The sequence below is a fragment of the Lycium barbarum genome, chromosome 7 (genome assembly GCF_019175385.1).
Source record: "Lycium barbarum isolate Lr01 chromosome 7, ASM1917538v2, whole genome shotgun sequence".
NCBI lineage: Eukaryota > Viridiplantae > Streptophyta > Magnoliopsida > Solanales > Solanaceae > Lycium > Lycium barbarum.
The window spans coordinates 105640926-105666011 of NC_083343.1; the positions used below are offsets into that span (position 1 = coordinate 105640926).

The 25086-nt window shown below is 34.6% G+C and overlaps 2 protein-coding genes across 2 annotated transcripts; both read right to left on the reverse strand.

Moving 5' to 3' along the window:
* Positions 1-12070: 12070 nt before the first annotated feature.
* On the reverse strand, positions 12071-14052 carry LOC132601696 (receptor-like protein 9DC3). Its single transcript, XM_060314766.1, has one exon. It carries the CDS (start codon positions 13259-13261, stop codon positions 12071-12073), a length of 1191 nt encoding a protein of 396 aa, XP_060170749.1. The 5' UTR covers positions 13262-14052.
* On the reverse strand, positions 13702-20126 carry LOC132601697 (receptor-like protein Cf-9). The gene is made up of 4 exons (XM_060314767.1): positions 19973-20126; positions 15066-15302; positions 14306-14914; positions 13702-14117 (listed from the first exon to the last, which is right to left on the reverse strand). Exons 1-4 carry the CDS (start codon positions 20124-20126, stop codon positions 13702-13704), a joined length of 1416 nt encoding a protein of 471 aa, XP_060170750.1.
* Between the last annotated feature and the right edge of the window lie 4960 nt (positions 20127-25086).

Sequence of the window (25086 nt, forward strand, 5' to 3'; positions counted from 1 at the left end):
AAACTCATATGAAGTCAGAAAATAATGCAAAACTTGTTTGGTGCTTAAGAGGGTTGTTTCCATCCCTTTAAATGTTTTCCTGTTATACTATGTTCTCCCTGTGTTTCCACTTTTCTTAGTAGAACTTTTTATGCTTTCATAATTTCTTTTTCTTATTTTTAATTTTCTTACTTCATCTATAATGGATTTGATTAGTTTAAAAAGAAAGTTCAAAGCAGTGCAGCTTAAATTTTAAAAGTAACTAGAAGATCATCTAATTGAGATATGATAGGCATTCAATCCTTTCTAGTCCTCATTCATCATCCTGTGTTAAATTTCTTTTCGTTGTTGGTCATTAATACTAGTTTACATTATTGGCAGTAATAATACAAATTCAAATGCTGTCGATGAGTTAGAAAGACACTAACTTCACAGAAGTTCCCCTAGAGGTAATTTTTTGTTTCCCTTTTATTAATTTAGTAATCCATCATTTATTTGTAAAGTAATAAATAACACAAAGAAGTGTTAGAAACATACACAATCTTCAAATATGAATTAGTCTATATGTGACAAAGATATTTAGTGGTAAAATTACCCCTTCGATCTCAAAAACTCTTGAATTTAATTTTATATTACTATTACTTTCTGGTATGTTATGTTTTGTGGAATGACTTATATTTCTTCCTTATTTATTGTGTTCCTCTCTTTTCCTTTGCTTTTTGTCACTCAAGTGGGGTTTGATATATCTTTATGAATAATCACTAGGAGCAAGTGATAGTTCATGTATAAAAGGTTCTATTAGAAACTAGTAAGCATAAAGATATTAGAGTACCGTTTAAACTTTATTTTTGAGATTTGGTAGATTTTGTTTAAATGTAATGACTAATTACCTTAATTTTTATATGCAGGTTATATTTACAAAGAAAATGAGGTGAATGTGACTTGTACGCCAAAGAATAAAGTTTGTGTTGAAGTCGAGGAGGTAGATGTGGAATGAAATGACAATAAATGAAGACATTGGTACAATGGTTGTATTCTTCCTTTGCTACCAACCTTAAGATAGTTGGGGGCTGGGGGCTAATCTTATTATCTTTTTAGTTGAAAGCATTTTTTTTTAGTCTCATTTGTAAACATGTACATCATCTTTTTGATATATATAATAGATATTAATGATTTGTTGGAGAGCTTGTATGGCTTCTATTATTGTTTTTGTCATATTCCAAATTATATACGATAATGCAATTGCATTTCTTGTGCCCATTAAAAGTTGAGAATGAATAGGGAGTGACTCTAGCTAGAAATATTTTGACTAGGGACATTCCTAGCTAATTGTAAAGAAAGGTGAACATCCTAAATAAACTTAGCTATGACTTTAGCTATGGAATTAAGCCTAGCTAACTTTGCTATAGAATATTGCCTAGCAAATTATCCTAGCCAAATTAGCTACGGCTGACCCAATATTCCTAGAAAATATTTAGCTATGAGCCTATTAGCCACGAAAGTTAGCTAGCGTCAATTTCCTAGCTAAAACAGTGTTAGCTAGGGATTTTAGTAAGTTAGCCAGGGATTTGGTCTCTAGCTAATTGCCTGTTCTCTTGTAGTGTTGGTTTCATCTGGGCCAACTCACTCTGTCTCCAAAGCTCTTGAAGTTTCTCTCTCTTCACATCTGCATCACGTCTATGTGATTTCGCCAAAATTGTCCAAGTCTTTTTTGCATGCAAATATTTGTTATATACATGCAATTCTACCTTGCTTTCAAGGTAGAAGCGTTCCTTATTATCTAATTGTTTATTTTTCTCCAATTGTTTAGCTGATTCACCAGTCAATATTGTGCCTTCTGGGATTTTCACGAACCCTTTATCAATAATGGACCATAGTCCAACAACTTTGAAAAAAATCTTCATCAGTTGATATCAACTCTCAAAAATATTTTTACCATCAAATACAAAAAAAGACAATTTGGTAAATATGAAATATTCATATTCATTTTTTTTAAGATATGTCGGATCTCACACAAGCCTTTGATCATATCTCACACAGGCTTTGATTGAATCTCACACAGGCTCTGATACCAATTTGAAGGAAATAAAAATACTCAAATGAATAATATAAGCACAAGTGAAAGACCCAACAAAGGCTATATAGAAGATATTTATCAAACTAGAGAGAGAAGGTAGGAGACTTTACTTAATAACTTAAAACTCTTGAATCTCACTACAATGAAAATATGTGACAAGGCATCCCTATTTATAATACTAGAAAACCAACATAGACTACGACTAGAAAACCCATTCCATATAAACTAGACAAATAAATCCTAACTAGATATGAATTAAATAAATACCAAATATCAATCCTAAACAACTTTGAATTAATAATCTTAGTTTAGTTCCAGCAATATACACGACCAACCTAACTCAACACATTAAAAGGAGTACATAAGTTAATTCACCGAAAGTCAGAATATTGCATTTTTTCAAATTAATTCCTACTCTAAAAGGAAGAAGAAAAAACTTATTGAAACTAAAAATCAGAAGCTGCAGCATATGATATTGCATCTCTGATGAGCATTCCGCCAAGGACCTACATTTTCAAATTTGTTATATATAGTCTGACTATCGTTTTTTCAAAGAAATACACACATAATCTACACATGATCTTGAATCGTTTTGGAATATGATTCTCAAAAGAAATAAAACAAAGTTGGTCTTATATTGAAATTCTCTTATAGAAGACCTTCAACTCCTATCCCGAAGATACAAAGCACCCGGTCCTCTTCTCTTGTGTCGAAGCGTAGTGTAGTGTGGTGAGTGTCACGACACAATCTGATGGGCCATGATTAGTGCCCGAGCTGGACACTCGTATATGAACTACTGAATATAATCAGATTGAAACTAAGGGCAATATGGAAATTTGCAAAAGCATGTTGTAAACTCATAATGCCATATACCAGAATAAACTTGTCTCCTGAGGAGTCACAGTTAGCCAAACATCACAACATATGCAAGCCGACAAGGCTGCTACTATACGCGGGAATATCCAAAACGAACTACATCTGTATAGCTGACCAAAACATATATACACAACCCACATGTGACTACAGACCTCTAAGAGTATAAAAAAGTCTATGTCAAAAGGATCAGTACCAAAATGACTCAAGCTCTGGAACAATGGAGCTCTCCAAGCAGTTGAGCAGAAGTCCTAAGCCGGAGGATCACCAAACTGAGAATCTGTACTTGCGGGTATGAAATGCAGCCCCCGAAGAAAAGGGATCAGTACGAAAAATGTACTGAGTATGTAAAGCATGAAGTACAATAAAGAAGATCATGACTGAGTAAAAAGATGAGAGGAGACAAGTATGATAATCAAAGATATCAAAGCATCTGTGCCTTATGAGATGAGTCATGTATATATATAATATACCGTACCCGGCCCATTATGGGACTCGGTGAATGAAGTCATATATATATATATATATACCGTACCCAGCCCATTATGGGATTCGGTGAAATAATCATATATCGTACCCAGCCCAGTATGGGACTCAGTGAAATAATCATATATTGTACCCGGCCCATTATGGGACTCGGTGAAATAATCATATACCGTACCCGGCCCATTATGGGACTCGGTGAAATAATCATATACTGTACCCGACCCATTATGGGACTCGATGAAATATAATACGTACCCGGCCCTGTGGTGAGGGACTCGGTGAAATATAATATACATAGCCGGCCCTCTAGTGAGGGACTCGGTGAACAATGCAATGAAACTGTGCGCGAATACGTACCCGGCCCTCTAGTGAAGGAATCGGTGAAGTGAGGCAATAACAATGTGCACGAATAGAATATTCGGAGCAATCTTGTTCAAACTGAATCACCATTTAGAATTCGAGAAAATAAACAGAATGAACCAACACTTGAGAATCAAAGACAATTGTCATGTCAAGCACTACTGAGAACTAGAGTTCATTGGAGTCATGTATGTTCGTCGTTCGCTCATTTTATGTAATCCATGCCAAAAAGAAAGAAGGCATAGCTTTACATACCTTGAAGCTTATCTATTTGCTCAACTTCTACTTCTCGAATTCGCAAATCTACAATCAAGGGAATTCATGCTATCGTTAGGCTCGTTATCAAGTGCTTACCTTAAGCCTTTAAGTTAACTCTTTCTAGGATCTGCCGAAATTTCGACAGCATCTCCTCTGTTTATATGCCTAGCCCAAAATCATAATTCAGCAACCAACAACAACAACATCAATACCAACATTAAAAACATCACTTCAACAAAAACATGTGCCATAAAACAGCCCACACACTATTTTCCAACTTCCATAACTAACCAACTTACTATACCATTATTTAACGACTTTGTCTCCGAGAATAAACCTGTATTAACGTAAATAGAAAGAGACTCATACCTTATTCTTTTTAAAACAACAATATCTCCGATATCCACTTGAATCAACGCTAAAATCCACCGCAAAATAATTCTAGAATCACAACCATGCGTTATTCGGGCTTGATTAACGCTTCACTACTTGAAAACACTTTTTTTTATGAAGAAATTGCCCTTTATGGTGCTGAGATCCCAATCTGATTTTTTTGATGAAAACAATGGGGTTTTGCCCCTTTTATAAGGTCCAAATTCGGGTCGGGTCACTGTAGCAGGTCGGTTACTCTAGCAGTTACTGTAGCACGTGTTTCTGCTCTATCAGCCGAACTTGTAACGTCCATAATTCTCTACTCCGATGTCCTATCAACGAGCGGTTTGTTGCGTTGGAAACTAGACTCGACGAACTTCATTTTAGGATTGTTAAACACCTTAAAACACTTCATATGCTCAGAGATATTCTTCCCTCAAGTTGGACCAAAATGTTTACACGAAACTTTACCCATCCTTTCTCCAAAGTCGTACTACTCCATTTCTTCCACTCATTTCCTTATAAAACCTTCCAGTATACCTTATGTAGATCCTTCACTCATTAAATATATTTAATAATGATTTCTCCTTATATTCCAAAGTGGTTTTACTTAACCATAACTCAACATACTTATGTTTTAAATTTGATAAGTGCGTCTTCGAAGATATGGGGTGTAACAGTGAGGTTGCCTCACAGAAAAAGTGGGAAATTGGGGAAATTATCAGTTAAATATAGTTTGGAGCAATATATTGTCTTCCTTTAGGAAATTATATAGGTAGATGCCCCAAGTTCAAAATACAAACTTAAACCAATTATCCAGCTAGTAAAACTCTCATTGGTTTGCACTTGAAAGACGTTAAACTAGCCTCTAACCAGATTATTGGATCACTTATCCCCCTGTAATCAAAGCTTGTAACTAATTGTGGTATATGAATTTGAAAATTTTATGCTCATGATTCCACCTTAGTTGCACGTTACAAATTGTTGGGTTTAATTGATAGGTTAAATGGGAAATGGAGGGAAAATGAGTTGTTTCCTCTTACTTTATGAAATAAGCATTTGTCCATCATTGGTAGTGGAAAGAAAAGAAAGTTCTCCTACTTAAAAGTAGAAGCACTCCTTCTTGTTGCTAAAGGGTTAAGAAGAGGGTCTCCCCTTGTGCCGTCATCGTCGCTCGGCTCGGCTTCGGATTCGGTCAGATGATCTGACAAAATTTTCTTCAATTTTAATTATTTAATTAAATATTATTTATTTAATTAATTAATTCAATTATCCAGATCCTGACCCGTTAGTGACCCGGATCCATGTGTCTGACCCGCGACCCGTTTTTTTTTTTTTTAATTTTATTAAAAATTCCCGCCCGTTTTCAAGTGACTGTTCTGAAGGGTTGCAAACCTTCAGAAACAGTACTTCCATGGCTATAAATTCATTTGATTCCTCATATTTTTCCTTACGATTTTTCTGAACTTCAAAAACTTCTTCTTCTTCTGCACAAATAAATTCTAGTGTAATTTACTGTCGTTGAGTGGTGCGCTGACACCATGGTTTTAGGTACCGATACACCGGTGAGTAAGATCGTTCTATCATGGGAGGAAATATTCCATTAACCTCGAGTACTTGAGGGGAATAATTTCCTTAAGGACACACTGTGCATTCAGTGGGCTCGATTTTCTTACTTAAAAATATTTTTCGGATACTATTTTGATATTTTCTAGTTTCTGGTTTATACTTTCTGATTTTACAAAGTTTACTGTTTTTTGGAATTTTTACAAATTTACTGTTTCAAAATATTTTCGTAATACAGATTAATAACAATCTTAAGGAAAATATATTTTATATATTAATCTGTATTCTGTTTTGGAGACTAAAACCTGTGTGTTTTTCTACTCCATATGAAATTTCGTATTCTGACTTGAAAATATAAAAACTTTATTGGAATATTAAAGTTCATACTTGTACAACGATGTGAAGAACATAAAAAACTTCATCGTTGTTGTTGTGAAAAGTTTGCTATCTTGATTATTAAAACAGTTTGTCAATTTTGACAGTGAAAAGAAATGGCAATTGAAAGCGCTACTACTTCTACAACTGTTGCGGTAACGAGCCGAACTGCTGTGCCACCGGTGAAAAAACAGGGGATATTTTCTGGAGCCAACTTCAAAGGATGGCAGCAAAGGGTGTTCTTTTGGCTTACCACTCTTGGTATGCAAAAGTTCACCAACTAAAACCCTCCAGTGCCTGCCGCCGATTGCTGGACAATGAAAACTTTATGATTGTTGAGGCGTGGAAACAGGCAGATTTTCTATACAAGGGCTACATCCGAAGTGCTTTGGAGGATGATTTGTATAACGTCTACAGTGCTATGAATACTTCGAAAGAATTGTGGGATGCACTTGAGAAGAAGTATCAGACTGAAGACGCATGCTTGAAAAAATTTGTGGTTGCCAAGTTTCTAGACTATAAAATGATAGACAGCAGAACTGTTGGAACCCAAGTTCAAGAGCCTTAACTTATTTTTCATGACCTTACTGCTGAAGGTATGGTAGTTAATGAAGCATTTCAAGGGGTTGCAACGATTGAAAAGTTTCCTCCTTCGTGGAGAGATTTCAAAAATTATCTAAAGCACAAGCGCAAAGAAATGAAGTTGGAAGATCTTGTGATTCGTCTCAAGATTGAGAAAGATAACAAAACAGCCGAGAAGAAGTCGCGTGGGCAACTGCCCCAAAAAGTAAGAAAAGAAAGAAGTCCACCGGACAAAAGAAGGAGCAAGCCAAGAAAAAGTTCAAGGGCAACTGCTATAATTGTGGGAAAGCTGGCCACAAAGCCCCAGATTGTCGTCTCCCGAAAAAGGACAAGAAAAAGGGACAAGCCAACATAGTGGAGAAGAATGATGGCATTGATGACCTGTGTGCAATGCTATCAGAGTGCAATTTGGTTGGAAACCAAAAGAGTGGTGGCTTGATTCTGGTGCCACACGACATGTTTGCTCTGTAAAAGAAACATTTGCAAGCGTATGCGCTCCCACTGGACCCCAAAAGGAGCTTTTTATGGGAAATACTCCAACAGCCAAGGTTGAAGGATATGGGAAGATACTTCTGAAGATGACTTCCGACAAGGTGCTGACTCTCAACAACATTCTGCACGTTCCAACAATTAGAAAAAATTTAGTTTCAGCCACGCTACTCATCAAAAACGGGTTTAAGTGCGTGCTTGTTAGTGAGAAAGTTATAATAAGTAAGAATGAGATGTTCATAGGAAAGGGCTACCTCATCGAGGGCCTTTTCAAACGAAATGTAATGGTTGTTGACAGTATTAATAATAATTCAGCTTCGTCTTACTTATTGGAGTCAAATGATTTATGGCATGTTCGTTTAGGACATGTCAACTACAAAACCTTGTGAAAATTGATTAATTTAGAAGTATTGCCTAAATTCGAGTGTAATAAATCAAAATGTGAAATCTGTGTTGAATCTAAGTTTGTTAAACATCCATATAAGTCTATTGATAGGAGTTCAGATCCTTCAGACCTAATCCACACATATATATGTGATATGAAGTCAATACCATCTCGCGGTGGGAAAAAGTATTTTATAACTTTTATTGACGATTGCACTCGCTATTGTTATGTGTATTTGCTTAATAGTAAAGATGAAGCAATTGACGCATTTAAGCAATACAAGAACGAAGTGGAAAATCAATTGAATAAAAAGATAAAAATGATTAGAAGTGATAGGGGTGGAGAATACAAATCTTCTTTTGCAGAGATATGTTTAGAATATAAAATTATTCATCAAACTACTGCCCCCTACACACCACAATCAAATGGAATTGTGGAAAGGAAAAACTGAACATTAAAGGAAATGATGAATGCTTTATTAATAAGTTCCGGTTTACCGCAGAGCTTGTGGGGGGAAGCTATCCTTACAGCTAACCGAATACTCAACAGGTACCCTACAACAAAACACAATCTATTCCATATGAACTATGGAAAGGAAGAAAACCCAACTTGAAATATTTCAAAGTGTGGGGGTGTTTACGAAAGGTACAAGTTCCTTTACCCAAAAGGGTAAAAATCGGACAAAAAACTGTGGATTGTGTTTTTATTGGATATGCTACAAACAACAAAGCTTGTCGGATTTTGGTTCACAAATCCGACAATCCCGAAATTCATGTTAATACGGTAATTGAATCAGATAATGCTGAATTCTTAAAAAATATTTATCCGTATAAAACTAAATGTGAGTCGTTAAGTGAAAGATCTAAACGACCGCGGGAATAACCAAAGGAAAGTACACCAAGTGAAGAGGATCCAAGGCGTAGCAAACGTCAAAGGACATCTACTTCCTTTGGACTAGATTTTGTGATATTTTTGCTTGAAATGAGCCTCAAACATTTAAAGCAGCTATGTCTTCTTCTGATTCAGCATTTTGGAAAGAGACAGTCAATAGTGAGATTGAATCAATTTTGAACAACCATACATGGGAATTGGTTGATCTTCCTCCTGGAAATAAACCTTTAGGATAAAAATGGATCTTTAAAAGGAAAATGAAAGTTGATTACACTATTGACAAATATAAGGCAAGACTTGTGATCAAAGGTTATAGACAAAAAGAAGGCCTTGATTACTTTGACACATACTCGCCGGTAACAAAGATAACATCTATTCGGGTGTTAGTGGCACTGGCGGCCGTACATTGTCTTGAAATCCGTCAAATGGATGTTAAGACAACTTTCTTAAACAGAGAGTTGGAGGAAGAAATTTACATGGAACAACCTGAGGGATTTGTGGTTCCTGGTAAAGAAGGGAAAGTGTGCAAACTTGTTAAGTCTCTTTATGGACTAAAACAAGCACCCAAACAATGGCATGCTAAATTTGACCAAACAATGTTGGCAAACGGATTTAAGATCAACGTGTAGGACAAATGTGTTTACATTAAAAATACTCCAAATCATGAAGTCGTTGTTTTTTTATATGTTGATGACATGTTGATAATGAGTAAAGATATTGCCGATATAAATGCTACTAAGCGCATGCTAGCTAGCAAATTTGATATGAAAGACTTAGGAGTTGCTGATTTGATCTTAGGAATCAGAATTCATAAAACTGCACAAGGTCTAGCATTATCGCAGTATCATTATATTGAAAGAGTACTTGACAAGTTCAAGTATTTGGATTTCAATGTTGCCAAAATTCCAATTGTCGTGAGCTATAGATTTCAGAAGAATGAAGGTGAAAGTGATTCACAATTGGATTATGCAAGAGTGTTGGGAAGTTTGATGTATATCATGAATTGTAAGCGACCAGATATAGCATGTGCTATTAGCAAATTGAGTCGGTTCACAAGTAATCCCAATCAAACTCACTGGATGGTAATGAAACGAGTTTTGGGGTATCTGAAGCATACCCAAGATTATACTTTGCATTATAACAAATATCCCGCTGTGATTGAGGGATATAGTGATGCAAATTGGATCACCGGATCATCTGAAATTAAATCCACGAGTGGATATATTTTCACAATTGGGGGTGGAGCAGTGTCTTGGAAATCATCCAAACAAATGTGCATCGCCCGTTCTCCGATGGAATATGAATTTATAGCTTTAGACAAGGACGGTGAAGAAGCTGAATGGCTCCGGAATTTCTTAGAAGATATTCCATTCTGGCCCAAACCTCTGGGACCTATATGCATACATTGTGATAGTCAAGAAGCAATAGGTAGGGGAGGGAGCGTTATGTAAAACGGAAAATCTCATCACATACGACGAAGACACAATACTGTGAGACAACTACTCTCTAGTGGAATTATCACTATTGACTATGTAAATTCTAGAGATAATTTGTCGGATCCACTTACAAAAGGCCTAACTAGAGAGGCGGTTGAAAGATCATCTAGGGGAATGGGTTTAAGGCTTAGGACAAGTCATCATAGCGGTAACTCTACCTAGTAGACTGGAGATCCCAAGAGCTACGTTCAAGGAGATCAAACAAAGTTGTGACTGACGGTTCGGCATTGTCAAATAACTCAATCCATTCTCATGATGAAGACAATGTTCAGGAACAAGGATAAAACATTAAGCCTTTTTAACGAGTTGATAAAGCTTAAGTTTTTTAATGGTTTCTAAGTTTGGCAGGTTTGACCAAATAGTGTATCTACGCGATAACACGTTTATGAATCACCTATGCGAGTGTGAAATGTAAGCCGCTTCAAAGAGGATAATTGTAAAAGGCCCATTCTCTATACACTCATGAAACCAGGAGGTGTTCATGGCTGAAACGAACGTAACCGTAAGAACCATAGACGGTAAAGGATTGATTATGTGACATGTGGCTGTCTAGGTATACACCAAAGCTCGACAGGTCAAAGATATCAAATCTACCGATTGACCGAGTATATCCGAAATATGTTTACTACGGAAAGTTCAAAGGGAAACCTACTTATCCGGATGCAATTAATCCTTGCTTGTAAATCACACACTTGTCTGTGCATTCCTTTATCTTATAGCCATTCCCCATTCATGTGGGGGATTGTTGGGTTTAATTGATAGGTTGAATGAGAAATGGAGGGAAACGAAGTGGAGGAAAAATGAGTTGTTCCCTCTTGCTTTATGAAATAAGCATTTGTCCCTCATTGGTAGTGGAAAGAAAAGTTCTCCTACTTAAAAGTAGAAGAACTCCTTCTTGTTGCTAAAGGGTTAAGAAGAGGGTCTCCCCTCGCGCCGTCGTCGTCGCTCGGCTTCGGCTTTGGCTTCGGTCAAATGATCTGATTGATTGATAATCTTTTTGGACCAAATTTTCTTTAATTTTAATTATTTAAATAATTATTATTTATTTAATTAATTCATTAAATTATCCAGATCCTGACCCGTTAGCGACCCGGATCCGCGTGTCTGACTCGCGACCCGTTTCTTTCCCGGATTTTATTTAAAATTCCTGCCCGTTTTAAAGTTACTGTTCTGAAGGGTTGCAAACCTTCAGAAACAGCACTTCCATGGCTATAAATTCGTTTTATTCCTCAGATATTTCCTTACGAATTTTCTGAACTTCAAAAACTTCTTCTTCTTCTGCACAAATAAATTCTAGTGTAATTTACTGCCGTTGAGTGGTTCGCTGACACCGTGGTTTTAGGTACCGGTACACCGATGAGTAAGATCGTTCTATCCTGGGAGGATATATTCCATTAACCTCCGGTACTTGAGGGGAATAATTTCCTTAAGGACACACTGTGCATTCAGTGGGCTAAGATCGTTCTATCCTAGGAGGATATATTCCATTAAACTCGGGTACTTGAGGGGAATAATTTCCTTAAGGACACACTGTGCATTCAGTGGGCTCGATTTTCTTCCTTAAACATATTTTTCGGATACTGTTTTGATATTTTTCCAGTTTCTGGTTTATACTTTCTGGTTTTACAAAGTTTACTGTTTTCTGGAATTTTTACAAAGTTACTGTTTCAAAATATTTTTGTAATACAGATTAATAACACAAATAACTTTCTACTAAGCTTAAAACATCAACTAAAGCTAATCCATTTCAATTTCCTTTACAAATTGAATAATTTGTTCTTAAAATAATTATTCAAAAGAAAGATATGCTTAGTGGAGCATTCAATTAGTTGCTGATATAACAAACAATATGAAAACTAAAATACTGATTGTTACAATAAACTAAAGATCAATGTAGAATATAACTTGAATACCTGAAATTTTAACTCTTCTAGACACAATTATTTCATCTTCTGTAGTGCCTTTGATGGCTCGCTGCTTCTTTCGCCTTCTCATAATAATTATGTATTCTAGTTCTTCGACAATCCAATTAAAATTTCGACTCGAAAGTATGAAATACGCTATGGAGAATCCAATAATAAGTCCTTTCCCATATCCCATAAGGACCGCCTTCCCAAATTCACTTAGAAATGTAGAATTGCTTTCTTGATCCAGGACATGTGTCGTGTTGTTTGTCTCAGGCATCCCGCTACTTCCACAACCTTCCAAAATAGGGAATCCACGTAATCCATCATTGCCTTCATATGAGTTGTTCTCAAATGTAGCAAATTGACGTCCTTGAGGGATGCATCCTTGGAGATGATTGTCGGAGAGATTTAAGAACTCAAGATATGTAAGAGAAGCAAGTTGTTCTGGTATGTCTCCTGAAAGCTGGTTAACTGAAAGGTCCAATGATTCAATTGAAGATGAATCTCCGAGTGATGGTGGTATATGACCTTGCAATCGATTATGACTTAGATTCAACACGCGAAGTGCAATGAGATCTCCCGTGATATTTGGAATTTGTCCTTCAAATTTGTTGCTTGAAAGATCAATGGTCGTGTAAATAGTCAAAATTCTGACAAGTTCAAGCTCGAGTCCCTTTGTTGCAATTGTTAGAGAATCTTGGTAGTACTCATCTCCAAGATATGTCGGTGCCTTCATTGTTTGATCAATGGTCCTCATGGCTTTCAACTGTTGAAAGAGACTTGTCGGCAAGTTTTCTATGAAGGCATTGTAAGAGAGATCTAAGATTCGAAGCTCAGGAAACAAGTTCTTCATCCTTGATGTTCTGATTGGTCCATGCAATTTATTTGATCTCAAGCTTAAAACTCGCAGCTTCGGCAGAGTTGCCAACCCTATGGGGAATGTGTCTTTAAGGTGATTATCTCCTAAATCAAGAACTTGCAACTCTTTGCAATTGGCCAAAGATCGTGGGAGTTTCCCCGGTAGCTTATTGTCATGCAAGTTGAGGCTTCTAAGTGAACTTCCAATGCTAGAAGTTGTTAGAATTGTCCCAGAAAGATTGTTCTGGTGCATATCCAAAACCTCAAGGCTACTGATATTACCCAAACATTGTGGAATTTCTCCCATCAAATTATTTTTCGCCAAATCTAGGATTTGTAATGATGTCAAATTACAAATAGATGAAGGAATTTCCTCAGTGAGATTACTTTCGGATAGAAGAAGTATCTTATGGAATTTTGCGGAATAGGTAGTGAGCCTTGAAGAAAATTGGACCGTAAATCAATAACATCTACAGATTGAAAAGGAAGTGAATCCACACCTACCAGCATGTTGTGGGATAAATTAAGACGCCGCAATGAAAACATCCAGTTAGACCATGCCCAGTCTGGAATTTTTCCTTGAATCCTATTATTTGAAAGGTCCAACTGTGAAAGATACTTTGCACATCTCACATGAGGCTAACCGTAAGAACTCAAGAGACTCTGGCCAAGTAAATTTATTTTGGTTCTCATTGGTCAACGAGATACTATTATATGAAAGATCTTGCAACGGAAGATTTTTGAGGTCTAGAAGCTGACATCCACATCGCCACAAAAATTATTTGATGAAAGATCTAACACCTGAATATTCGTTACGGATCTTAGAAACTCCAAATCTTTTACTTCACATGCCGCCAATCGTAAGTACTCAAGAGATTTGGGCAAAGAAACTTTGACTTTGTTCTCATTGGTCAATGAGTTACGATTATGTGAAAGATCAAGAACTCGAAGATGCTTCAGATTTGAAAAGAAGCTGACATCCACATGACCACTAAAATTATTTGATGAAAGATCAAGCGTGTCTAGGTTCACAAGGTTCTGAATTGACTTGGGAAGATGGCCTTGCAACTGATTGTCTCCTAAATTAATCTCGACTAGTGAATTGTTCTTAAAATCCTCAAGATGAACGCAAAGAAGAGCAAGTATTCCCTGTTGATCACTACCTGTGAGAAAAATATGAATTCCCATGTGGCAGGCATATATCTACACAGACCAATCAATAGTTCAAGTCACACACTCCCATAATCCATTTTCTCTTCACAAAATTCCCTTCAATCCCCCCATTTAGTTGACATGAATAATTAAAGGGAAATATCCAAATCCATGTCTTATTATTTTCAATAATCCATACTTGTAGCAATGGAGAAGTAGTTAGAACTCAAACCTAAATTACTTTGTGACGGATTATGGGAGAATATCCAGAATGGTATTGTTCCATTCACAGAGTTATTATCAGGGAACAAATATTTTATATGTGTGATATTTGAAAGAGATTCAGGAATAGGCCCCCAAAGATTGCACGAACGAAGTCTCAAAGACTGTAGTGACGTTAGATATCCAAAAGATTCGGGAAAATTACTAGAAAAATTCACGCTGTTGAGATCTAACTCCATGAGAGATGCACTGCTGTTCCATTTGGTCATTGAAAAATAACCACTGAGCTGAGGATTCTGTGATAAGGCAAGTGCTTTCAATTTTGGCAGGTGAAAAACACTCCCAGGTAATATCCCAAATAGCTCTGTTTGATAAAGCCTCAGAGTTGTTAAATGAGAAGACAAATTTGGAGGAATGGTCGACGAAATGTTCACACCATTAAGATCAAACTCTCTTAGATAGGTCAAGTTCTGAAGGAGTAATTTAAAATCATGAGGCTCAAGTCTCAGCTTACCAATATCAACCATAACTGGGAGATGAAGAGAACGCAACTCGGAAAGATGAGAGATTTCAAAAGGAATTTCATCTAAGAAATATGAATAGGAAAGATCAAGACGTGTCAAGCTTGAGAACTTGTCAAATTTTGGCGAGATGTGAGAATTGGAAAAGTCATTCCTGGAAAGGTTGAGCTTTTGCAAATGAGAGAGCTGGAAGAGGGTGCTAGCGATCAATCTTACCAACAAGTTGGCTGCAACTGATGTCAAGCTCAATCACAGGGCCACTCAACTCATTGCATAACACTCCATCCCATGAGCAACAATCTCGTCTCATAGTCCATGAACTAGTTTTTGCATAAAAATCACACATAACTTGAGGATAAGGAGGAAAAGGTATTGTGGGATCTACAGTAAATGTTTTACTGAATTTTAGAAGGGAAATGCTTTCATCTTTCAGACACAGATGAGGTAATATGGCTGAAGAAAAAGCAATTAATTGACAGAGAAACACAACTAAGAGCAGAACAGAGAGTTGCCTATAGCCCACCATGCTTGGAATAAAGAGTTTAAAAGTTGGTAGTGGATAAGTAACAAAAATGTGTGCAAATATATAAGCTAAAGATTCCAAGTTTTCTTTGACGTGTCTTGTATTCCCAGTTTTACAATTTTTTAACTAAAGCTATTTGTGTTAGTTAATTGTAAGACTGAAACTCGATTGAATTTTTATTTGCTGTTACATCTATTTGATTCAAATAAATACAATTAAGTTGTCTGTAATAACAAATAATATGCCGAGCAGTTAAAAAAAGTACGTATAATACTTTAATTTATAACGTCGGATAATTCAAGTTAGAGTGTTGATGAAGGTCATATTTAAGCAACTAAATGAAAATAAAATATCAGAAAAAAGAAAACTAGTTAAACCACATGTTTTTGTTTCACTTCCATATGCTCTTAAACTTCGGAATGTTGTTAGATTAAAAATACGAAAAGGAATTGCAGAACTCTTTAATTTCTACAACATATTAAGCTAAAACAGTCATTCTAGTCTGCTAGATATCCTTTACGTGTCCAATTGCCTTTTTCTTCATCTAAAGTATAAACTCATTTCCTTGTTTATTTTCAAACGGAACAAGAAAGAAGAAAATAGAGGTAATTTAGGTCAATGAAGACTATGAACAATGAATGAAAGTGTTGTTATTTCTCAAAGTCAATACACAAGTCTTGGCATAGAAATTAAAAAAAAAAAAAAAAAAAACTACAACCCACAGGGTCTTTCAATTTGATGTTCACTTTGATGTTACTCTTTCTGTAAGCTTATCTCCTCTAATCGCCTTGGATTATGGGACTAGTTGTGCATTAATTTAAGTCTCTTTTTTTGTGCATTATTTTAAGTCTCTTTTTTCTACTTTTTGAACTAAAATAAAAAAAATCTTATTTTTCTTTCAATATTGCACCCCAAAAATAATGTGGAAAATGAAAAGGTAAGTTTTCACTATGTGACGCCAGTGATGGGGGTCTAGACGACGAGGACGGGTTAAAGAAAAGGACCGATAAACTTTTGAAGAAAGGATGCACATGACACCTTAGGCGAATTTCACATCTGAATGGAAGAGTAAAGTGAAGAGCTTTATAAGGCATAACACAAGCTCACATGGTTGCGCATGATGTATCATAACCTAAGGAATAAATCCGTGAGGTCTATTGGATCAAAGCGGACAGTATGTGCCATGAGCTTGGGCTATGACAAGTATGGCATCAGAGTTGGATGCTCCCTCAGTACGGCAGTAGGGCAAACCTCAACACGCTAAGTCCTTCGGGAAATGTCTGTGATGCCTAGACGGGGCCGGGTTAAGGAAAGGATGACAGTCTCCGGTCTCCTAAGCTTCTGAATAAGAGGTGCACATGACACCTTGGGAAACCACACATCTGAAAGGGAGAGGAAAGTGAAGAGCAAGACACAAGTTCACATGGTAGACACATTTTTGAACTCGATGATGGTGTAGCTCAATGGACAAATATCTATCGAAACAATACGGATAATAGGTGTTATGAGCTTGGATTGTGACAACTTAATTGATTATTGATGAAGATCTCAGTTTATGAAATTGTAACACAAACTTAGTGGACAAATAACAAAAAAAGATTATCTTTAAGATACTCTCTATTAGATTGGATCTGTCCTAAAGTCATATGTCCCAATCAAAGGGGCTTTGTGAAAAGGAGTCCTATTTCAAATAACTTCTTATTGGACCAATAACTGGTCTAGTCAAGCATATTAATAACAAACCAATTAAGTAGGAAAATGTTATTTTCAAATTAGACACGACTAAGTCAGGTTATTGGCCTTCTTCTGTATAATTATGGGATATTTGAACTTTTGTGATACCCGAATAAACATGATACTTCGAATTATTTCTAACAAGGGGTACTTCATTTTCATCGAGACATCGCTTTTTCAAACCTCTTTATTTCTAACTAAGAACTTCTCCCCAAACTTTTGAAAAATATCATCGACCATAATAAATTCACTAGTTACTTCTTGAACCAAGAAGGTTTTATATGTTATTAATCGTCTTAGTTTTGCTAATGATGTACTAAATGCGATTATCAATATTGTGCTTGGAAAGCCCTGAACCAATTCCCTTTATGTTTAGAAATTGGAGTTCAGCTGGTGCCTTCATAGCAGTCTATTCTAAGTTATTTGTAAATGATACGGCATCTAGGGCACAAAGAGATGGAAAAGGGAGATAGATACTTTACATTATTAGAAAAATTCCACTCTTACATAATAACATTACAAGGGAGTTTATTTAGGTGCTAATTAAAGGATAAATCTAGACATAAAATTACTAAATGCTTTCAGCCTTTCACACTCTCACAATGAACTTGATCATCTCGAAAACACAAAATCATGCCCCTAAATAACATAAAAATTGGATCTAATCACATAGATATCCTTTATTTACACGGCTGATTCTCTCTTTTTTTAAAAATAAAATAAAATATTATTCTCACTCATTATATTAATTTTTGTTTATTGCCTTAGTAACAGATTTTTCTACAAGTTTAGAAGATTTCAAAGATATGCTCATGATCGAAAAAATAAATAGCCTTCATAAACTAAAGGGCTCAGTTAATATTATTATGGATCTTTTCATGCTTTATCTCTCATCTTTTATACTAAATATCTGAGTTATTAATTCTAATTTTAATCGTTACATTAGCAATCAAATATTATGCGAATATCTCCTTTCTTATTTACAGATTCGATATATAAAACCATTGGACACTTGTGATTTCTAAAATGGAAAAACAAGAAAAAAGTTGTGAAACTAGCTACCTGTATATTATTAAACAAGAACGAAAATATTGTTAGTTAACTAAAAATGGAAGCTGAGGGGCAGAGCAAATATCATCTCCTTCAGATTTCATTTATGGATTATTGGCCATGTGATTTCACTCTAAAATATAGTTGCCCTACATCAATATAAAGCAAAGTATATACTACTAACTAGTGTATTTGTCCGCGCTTCGCGCGCAGAGACGGAGCCATATGATTTGCTAATGTATAACAACCAAGGGCGTCTCAATAAAATTAATGGCCTAAAGCTAAATTTTAATCCGAGACCTTAAATATATACACATACATAAAAAAAAAAACCTAGTCTTGCCTTTTTATTTTTTTTATAATTGTTGCATTTACTTCACATAGTTACTTCACATATTTATAATAGTGAGGATTAATTCAAGTTAATAAGACGTTAGTCATGTGTTTTAAATACATTACCTTAGATGTTGTTGTAAAATTAAACTTTATTTAATAATATGAAGATTTTGAGTAATTTAGTTCAAAGTTCTAAAATATTTCTCTTAAAAAATAGATAGTTTTTACTCTTCTTTTATTATATAAATTTTGTACTTCTTTTTACAATGTTAAATATTGTCTAAGAAAAAATAAAATCATAAAATTCATCCATAAAAAATTTGGGGCCTCAAAAGTTTGGGGGGGCTAAAGCAAAGGTTTTACTAGCTTCGCCCTTGAGCCACCCTAATAACAACCATCAAACTAATGAACAAGTATCAGTATTTAATATATTTTGACAATATAATTTTGGGTTTGGCTTTGTGAAAGAAAACGATGAAAAAGAATGGTAGCAGCAAGTATCGGGAGAATTTGATTTGCTCTTTTGCTTATTGATTTGTCAATTTTATAGTTTATTTTTAAAATATAAGGTGTTAAAAGAAATTATGTATTTCTCTGTGATAGCAAAAAGGGAAAAGTTACCCCCAGAGGAAAAGAACTGCACGAGTTCAATTTATACGTTCTTCTAATTTTAAAAAGTGAATCAAAAGAGAATCTTGCATATAACAAAAAAAAAAAAACACACACACACACACACGCACCCACAGGCACTGGTGGGGTTTCGAACTCACATCTCTGGAAAGAGAAAGCTTCTCTAGCCTCTGCATTGTCACTGAACCGTCCGCTTATTTGTGCATGTGGGTTCGCAAGTAGATAATATCAACATTTACTATTTTTCTATAGTAAGAATATAGGATCTACGCAAAAGCTACTGGGTTTGCCTGAACCCCTCTTTAACACTGTAGCTCCGCCCCTGTTCGCGCGGCGTAGAAAAATTCTCTTATAAATCATAGATTTAACACTGAGTGACAATACTCTTTTTTAAAAAAATCTCCACATTGATAATGATATGAGCAATATCTTGTACTTCCTTTGCAAAAAGTTCTGAGTAAAAGAAAACAAAACGGGAAGTAACCAAAAGTGTAAAAAAACAGAATCGCTACAATACAAAATTTCCTCAAAAACCAATAATTAGAACAAAATTGTGGCATTTAATTAGAATCATAGAAATCACAGAAAAATAACATACAAAATAAATACTCACAATTTCTCAATCAAATCAGCGTTTCAATAGGGTGATAAAATGAGATAAATCTAACTTTATATCACAATTCAACCGCACACAAGTCACCCGCATGAATCAACTCTCGATCTTTAGAAACTAATGAACTTAGAAAAAAACAAAGGTGATCCCCCGACTCTTATACCACGTAAAGATTTATCCATAAATAATAATGTGGAAATTTAGAGAAGATAATTTGAGAGAGGGAGCATCATAAACTTTGTCCTATGTATGGAACGACATCATTAGTTGTCTCTAGAGACAACTTTGTTTGATCCGGTAATTCCTCAGTGTTGCTTGTATCATCAAAGATAGAGATCTCTGATCCGAAATCACCATAAAGCACCGTGATCTGCCCAGCTTCTTCAGACATTATAAACTTGTCAAGACATGCTAATCACAACACATAGATAATAGCATACCCAGAAAGAAAATATGAGAAGATATAGAGCCCGTTTGGATTGGCTTATAAGTTGGCTTATAAGCTGTTTTCAGCTTTTTTGAGTGTTTGCTTGGCCAGCTTAAAGTCATTTTATGCTTAAAATAAGCTCAAAAAAATAATTGGACCCATTTGACTTAGTTTATCTAAAGCAGCTTATAAGCTGAAAACAACTTATAAGCCAAAAAAAATAAGTTGGACTACCCCAACTTATTTTTTTCAGCTTATAAGCTGCAAACAGCTTTAAGCTGTAAGCCAATCCAAACGGGCTCATATATAGGATATCAATTAGCAGAGGAAAGAATTGGGTACTTATTCGTGATTAACAATAATTGCCAATAATTATTGGTAAGTATCAACATAAAACGGCTATCAACAAAAAACGGCTTTAGGACAATGATGCTACATGGGCTGAATTGCAAAGTGTACGTGCAGGGTTAACTCTTCCGACAGACTATTGAATGTATGATGCCTTTTTAATCCATTTAGATAGTAAAATATGTAGAAAAATGAAGGAATACTACCAAGATTAACAAAAGGAAAGTAAAAGCAAATAGTTTATGATCTTGGGAATGTAACATACATGGGTATATAATAAATTCAAGAGTAAAGAATGTGGTTAACGGTTTGGATTTCAACATAATTAAGAAAATTAAAAGATATGACTTTTCAGTTTTTTAACATAGCACATTTAACATCATTAAGAGAATTAACTTTGTGACTTTTGAGTTTTTTTTTTTAAATATAACACATAAATTGGAGAAAATAGAAAAATGTCAAAAAAGAGAAAAAAGATAAATGTGAATAGTGACCTAAGAGAGGTGCCACATCACCTTCTCTATGTCTAACTTTATATTATAATATATAGATTACGCCATTAACATACTACAAATATAATAGTATATGTGTAATAGTATCTATGTATACTAGTTATTCTCTAATTATACTTCGGTTATACAATTAACATACTACATTAACAATAGCATATGCTTACATATACTACTCATTATTATTATTATTATTATTATGTATAAATATAAGGAAAATGAATTTTTAAATTTAGTATACTATAATTAATACTATTAAATAAATTTTTTTTTTGAATTGAATTCTTTTTGTGGCAGAAAATTTTCGGTCAAAAGTAGGATCCTATGCCTACGGGGAGGAAGGAATTATTTTTGGATGAAATTATCTTCCTAATATGTTTCCGTTCAGATTTGCTTATTTTTAGGAGTATTGCTTATTCTTAGAAGTATCCCTTAAAATAAGCAAATATTAATGGAAAGGATTGGAATTTGTAGGGGTTTTTAGCTATAAAATTTGCTACCGTATATTATTCGATAGACTAGTAATTAGATTTAAATGCTGCAACATTGATCTCCTTACTGTCTTTTCTATTTATTGTTCATTTTTCTTCTTCTTCCAAATCCCAAATTATATTAGGGTATAAACGATTAAAGAAAGATTAGGGTTTTGTGCACTAGTCTAACTCTCTCTTCACGTGGGATAAACGAGTTATAACTCCCCAACACAGTTATGGGTCATATCTTTCTACCTTTAAAAGGGGAATAAGGTATATACTCCATCAACACAATTCTAAAAGAAACCAGTAAAAGAAAAGAGAGAGAAACGAGTTTCTAGAGAAGCAGAACAATCACGCCATTCCGCTCAAGATCAAGAAATAAATAATGGAATCAGGTACGTTTTTCTCAAATAAGAACTATCGCTTATGGATTTACGTGAAAATCATATAGTTTCCTAAATAATTGATAGGATTTCATGTTAGATTGTTTATGTCTTGCAGTCTATGACTTATGAAAATTCTTTCATGTGGTATCAACTCGACCTATGTAATTTAGTGAGTTACGTTGCAGTACCGTCTAAGTTTATTTTGATTGAAATTGTACCCGTACGTAAGGTTACTGTCTTTTGTCTTCCTAATTTTATTGGGAACCATGGAAATCTCATCTGTATGATAAAACAATTACTATAAGGCTTCCAGTCAGAATTCAAATCATTGTGATATTGGTTGAATGCATTGAGGATTTATAAATGCTTTAAACTAGCTCTCTGTTTGAATAAGGCAGAAAAAGGCATGTGATTTAAGATGGAAAAATAATTTTTCTCTGGGTCTATTTGACATGATGTTTCAGACATAGATTAATTCTAGAGATAATATCTGAGATGGTCACTCAATTACTGTTTTATTATCTCTCTTTGCTTTTTCCTTTTCTTGCATGTTTATGGTGTATTTTTTCCTTTTCCGCTGCATTTAATTGTCTCTTCTGTTGATGCTTCTTGTTTCCCTTTCTAGTGTGAATTAAGCAATGATTTTCCAATATATTTTTTGTGTGAATTAAGATATTGATTTTTCAATATATCTTTTTATCAATTTTTGTAAGCTATATCAAATGGCTCTTCCATGTTAAGTGGGTGCTTGCTGTTGCACCAGGAGCCGTTGCACCAGGTCCTAAAGCATGGGTGTTTGTATCCATTGAGCAATATATTTTTAGTGGGTCGGGTCAATAAAATGATTAAAATGGGCATTTTTTTTAATTTATTTAAAAATTGGATTTAAATAAAAGTTCCACGTTAGCAAAATTTAATGAAAAAAATCACTTAAATTGGTAAGGTGACTGTCTAAGTGAAATACCAATAGTTGAGTGACTTTTAGGTTATAAAATAAAGTTGAGTGGCTTTCGGAATGAACTACGCTTAGTTGAGTAATTTTTGAGTTAGTAAACAAATTTGAGTGACTTTTTGAGTGAACTATTCTTAGTTGAGTGACTATCTGATGGGTTGTGCCATAATTCTATGTTTCTCTAGGTTTTGTTTGATTTGACCATTTATGAAACAATTCAAAAGCATATTATATAGTTGCAACATTGAATTTCAATTGCAGAAGTATCTGAAATACGCCTAATGTGACTGAACTATAAAGTTTCTATTGGATCCGAGACACAGTTATGGCATTACGGTATTTCATATTATGTGATTCATGATCTAATGATGTGCCAGATTAGGTTGGGCTTGTTAGACTTATGTTTATTAAGTTTATTTCAGTATCAGATATAACTTTAGAATCAATTAAGCATGTGAGATTCGTTTGGCCGAATCTTTAAAACAATTAGTTCCAAAATAATGATTGAGCTTATACATATTCATTTATCCATAAATTATGATGCTTATGAACAACATAATAAATATTCTCTTATGAGTCCATTGACGTTTATGGTTATAAGACATTTACGGATCGCCCAAAGGTTATCGTTTGTTCTTATAATCATTAAAAATTAAGGTGATGATTATTTGTCTCAGACCAACTTAAAAAAATTAATTCCCTTACACGGGGTCTATTGGCAACATCATCAATTGGATCATCATCAGAGAATATGACTTTTTGTTCATTTAGAAGTTGAAACGATAGTCATTATACCAAATATTGTTAATAGTGAATGAGAAATCTGAATATCATCCCAACAACTTCACAAGGTGATATATATCCTCAATCATAATAAATATTGATTTCATCAACATCTGATGAACCCTCCGCATACACACTTTGAGAAAAAGCAACAGAGGCACGGTCATACTTTTTATTATCATACTTAAATAAGTACTTAATGGATATTGATTGATTGCACCATTCCACATTGATGTGAGCACCATACTTCAATAATAAAAAATAAAAAAAATGATTGTACCGCACCACATACCTGGTGTCCAAGTTAATACCATCCTTTTTGATAGTTTTTCTATTATCTCTTCTTCTATAAATAAATAGGATAATCATCTTCATCAATTGTGGTTGACTCTACAAAAAATTTTGGGAAGTACTTTCTACATCTCCCATTCTACATGATAGTATTTAAGTAGCACCACACGAGTCATGTATCATGAAACTTTTCACGGCTTTGTAATAGTGAGGATCAATTACTTCATCTGGTATTTTTACGGTAATTATACGATCGATATCCGTAGCTATCAGATATTTGTTATGCTCATGAAGGAAGAACAATATATGAGCATGAGACAACATTCGTTTTTGGTACTCGCTTGTATAAATAACTGCACAAAAATCAACAAAATTATAGAATAAATAAATAGTTTCAATCTTAGTTAAAAAATTCTCATGCAAAAGCAGACACATTGTTTAAATTATTATTTAAAAAATTGATAATTATATCTGATTTTACTTCTCCAAAAAATTTATTTTCTCGAAAATCCTTTATTAAGCGATCCGATGCGATTTTGAAAATCTTGATTAAGATGTCTGGATGATCCTCAAGATTTAAGCCCCAAATCATTACAATCCATGAATATTAGTCAGTTCGGGTTGCAAGTGGATGTGCTAAAAAGATCGGGTACACAACCCATTTGCATATTGCCATAGCATCTTGATAATTTTGAAGCATGTATCGTGCCCCCTTATGAAGCTTGATGGTAGAATATTTCTTTTCCCTTGGGATGAAGGATTAGTTTCTCTATGCAAAATAGATTTCGCTAACCCTTTATACATCGCAACTCAATTATTTTTTATGAGTCCTAATATACTCCAATTGAGCAGATTCGATCATTGTATATGCGTCAACTAAGAGTTGTTGAAATAATATTCTTGTAGACACAATTGTTGGAACTTCATACTTACAACAACAACATACCCGTTGTTGGAACTTTATCCTTCTTGTAATGAATTATGTAATAAAAAAATTCTCGCATGCTAAACATTTTCTTCCTCCAGTTAATTCGTCATCTTCATTAAAGGAATGTCCTCTTTGTACCCATCTTCACCATATGGAAAAAGTAAAGGATACTGCAGATCAGAATAGGCAGCATTCAACTCATTTATCATCTACAGTTGTTCAGATTGGGTTTCAATTATGATATTTCTGTC

What these genes read in the sequence shown, in the direction of transcription:
- LOC132601696 (XM_060314766.1), bottom strand. Translation starts at nt 13,261, where the DNA reads ATGGGAGAAATTCCACAATGTTTGGGTAATATCAGTAGCCTTGAGGTT.
- LOC132601697 (XM_060314767.1), bottom strand. Translation starts at nt 20,126, where the DNA reads ATGTCTGAAGAAGCTGGGCAGATCACGGTGCTTTATGGTGATTTCGGA. An exon ending in CGTTCCATACATAGGACAAA is followed by an intron (nt 15,303 to 19,972) that starts GTTTATGATGCT and finishes CTTTTTCTTCAG; the next exon opens with CCATATTACCTCATCTGTGT. An exon ending in CTACTTCTCCATTGCTACAA is followed by an intron (nt 14,118 to 14,305) that starts GTATGGATTATT and finishes TTTTTCTCACAG; the next exon opens with GTAGTGATCAACAGGGAATA.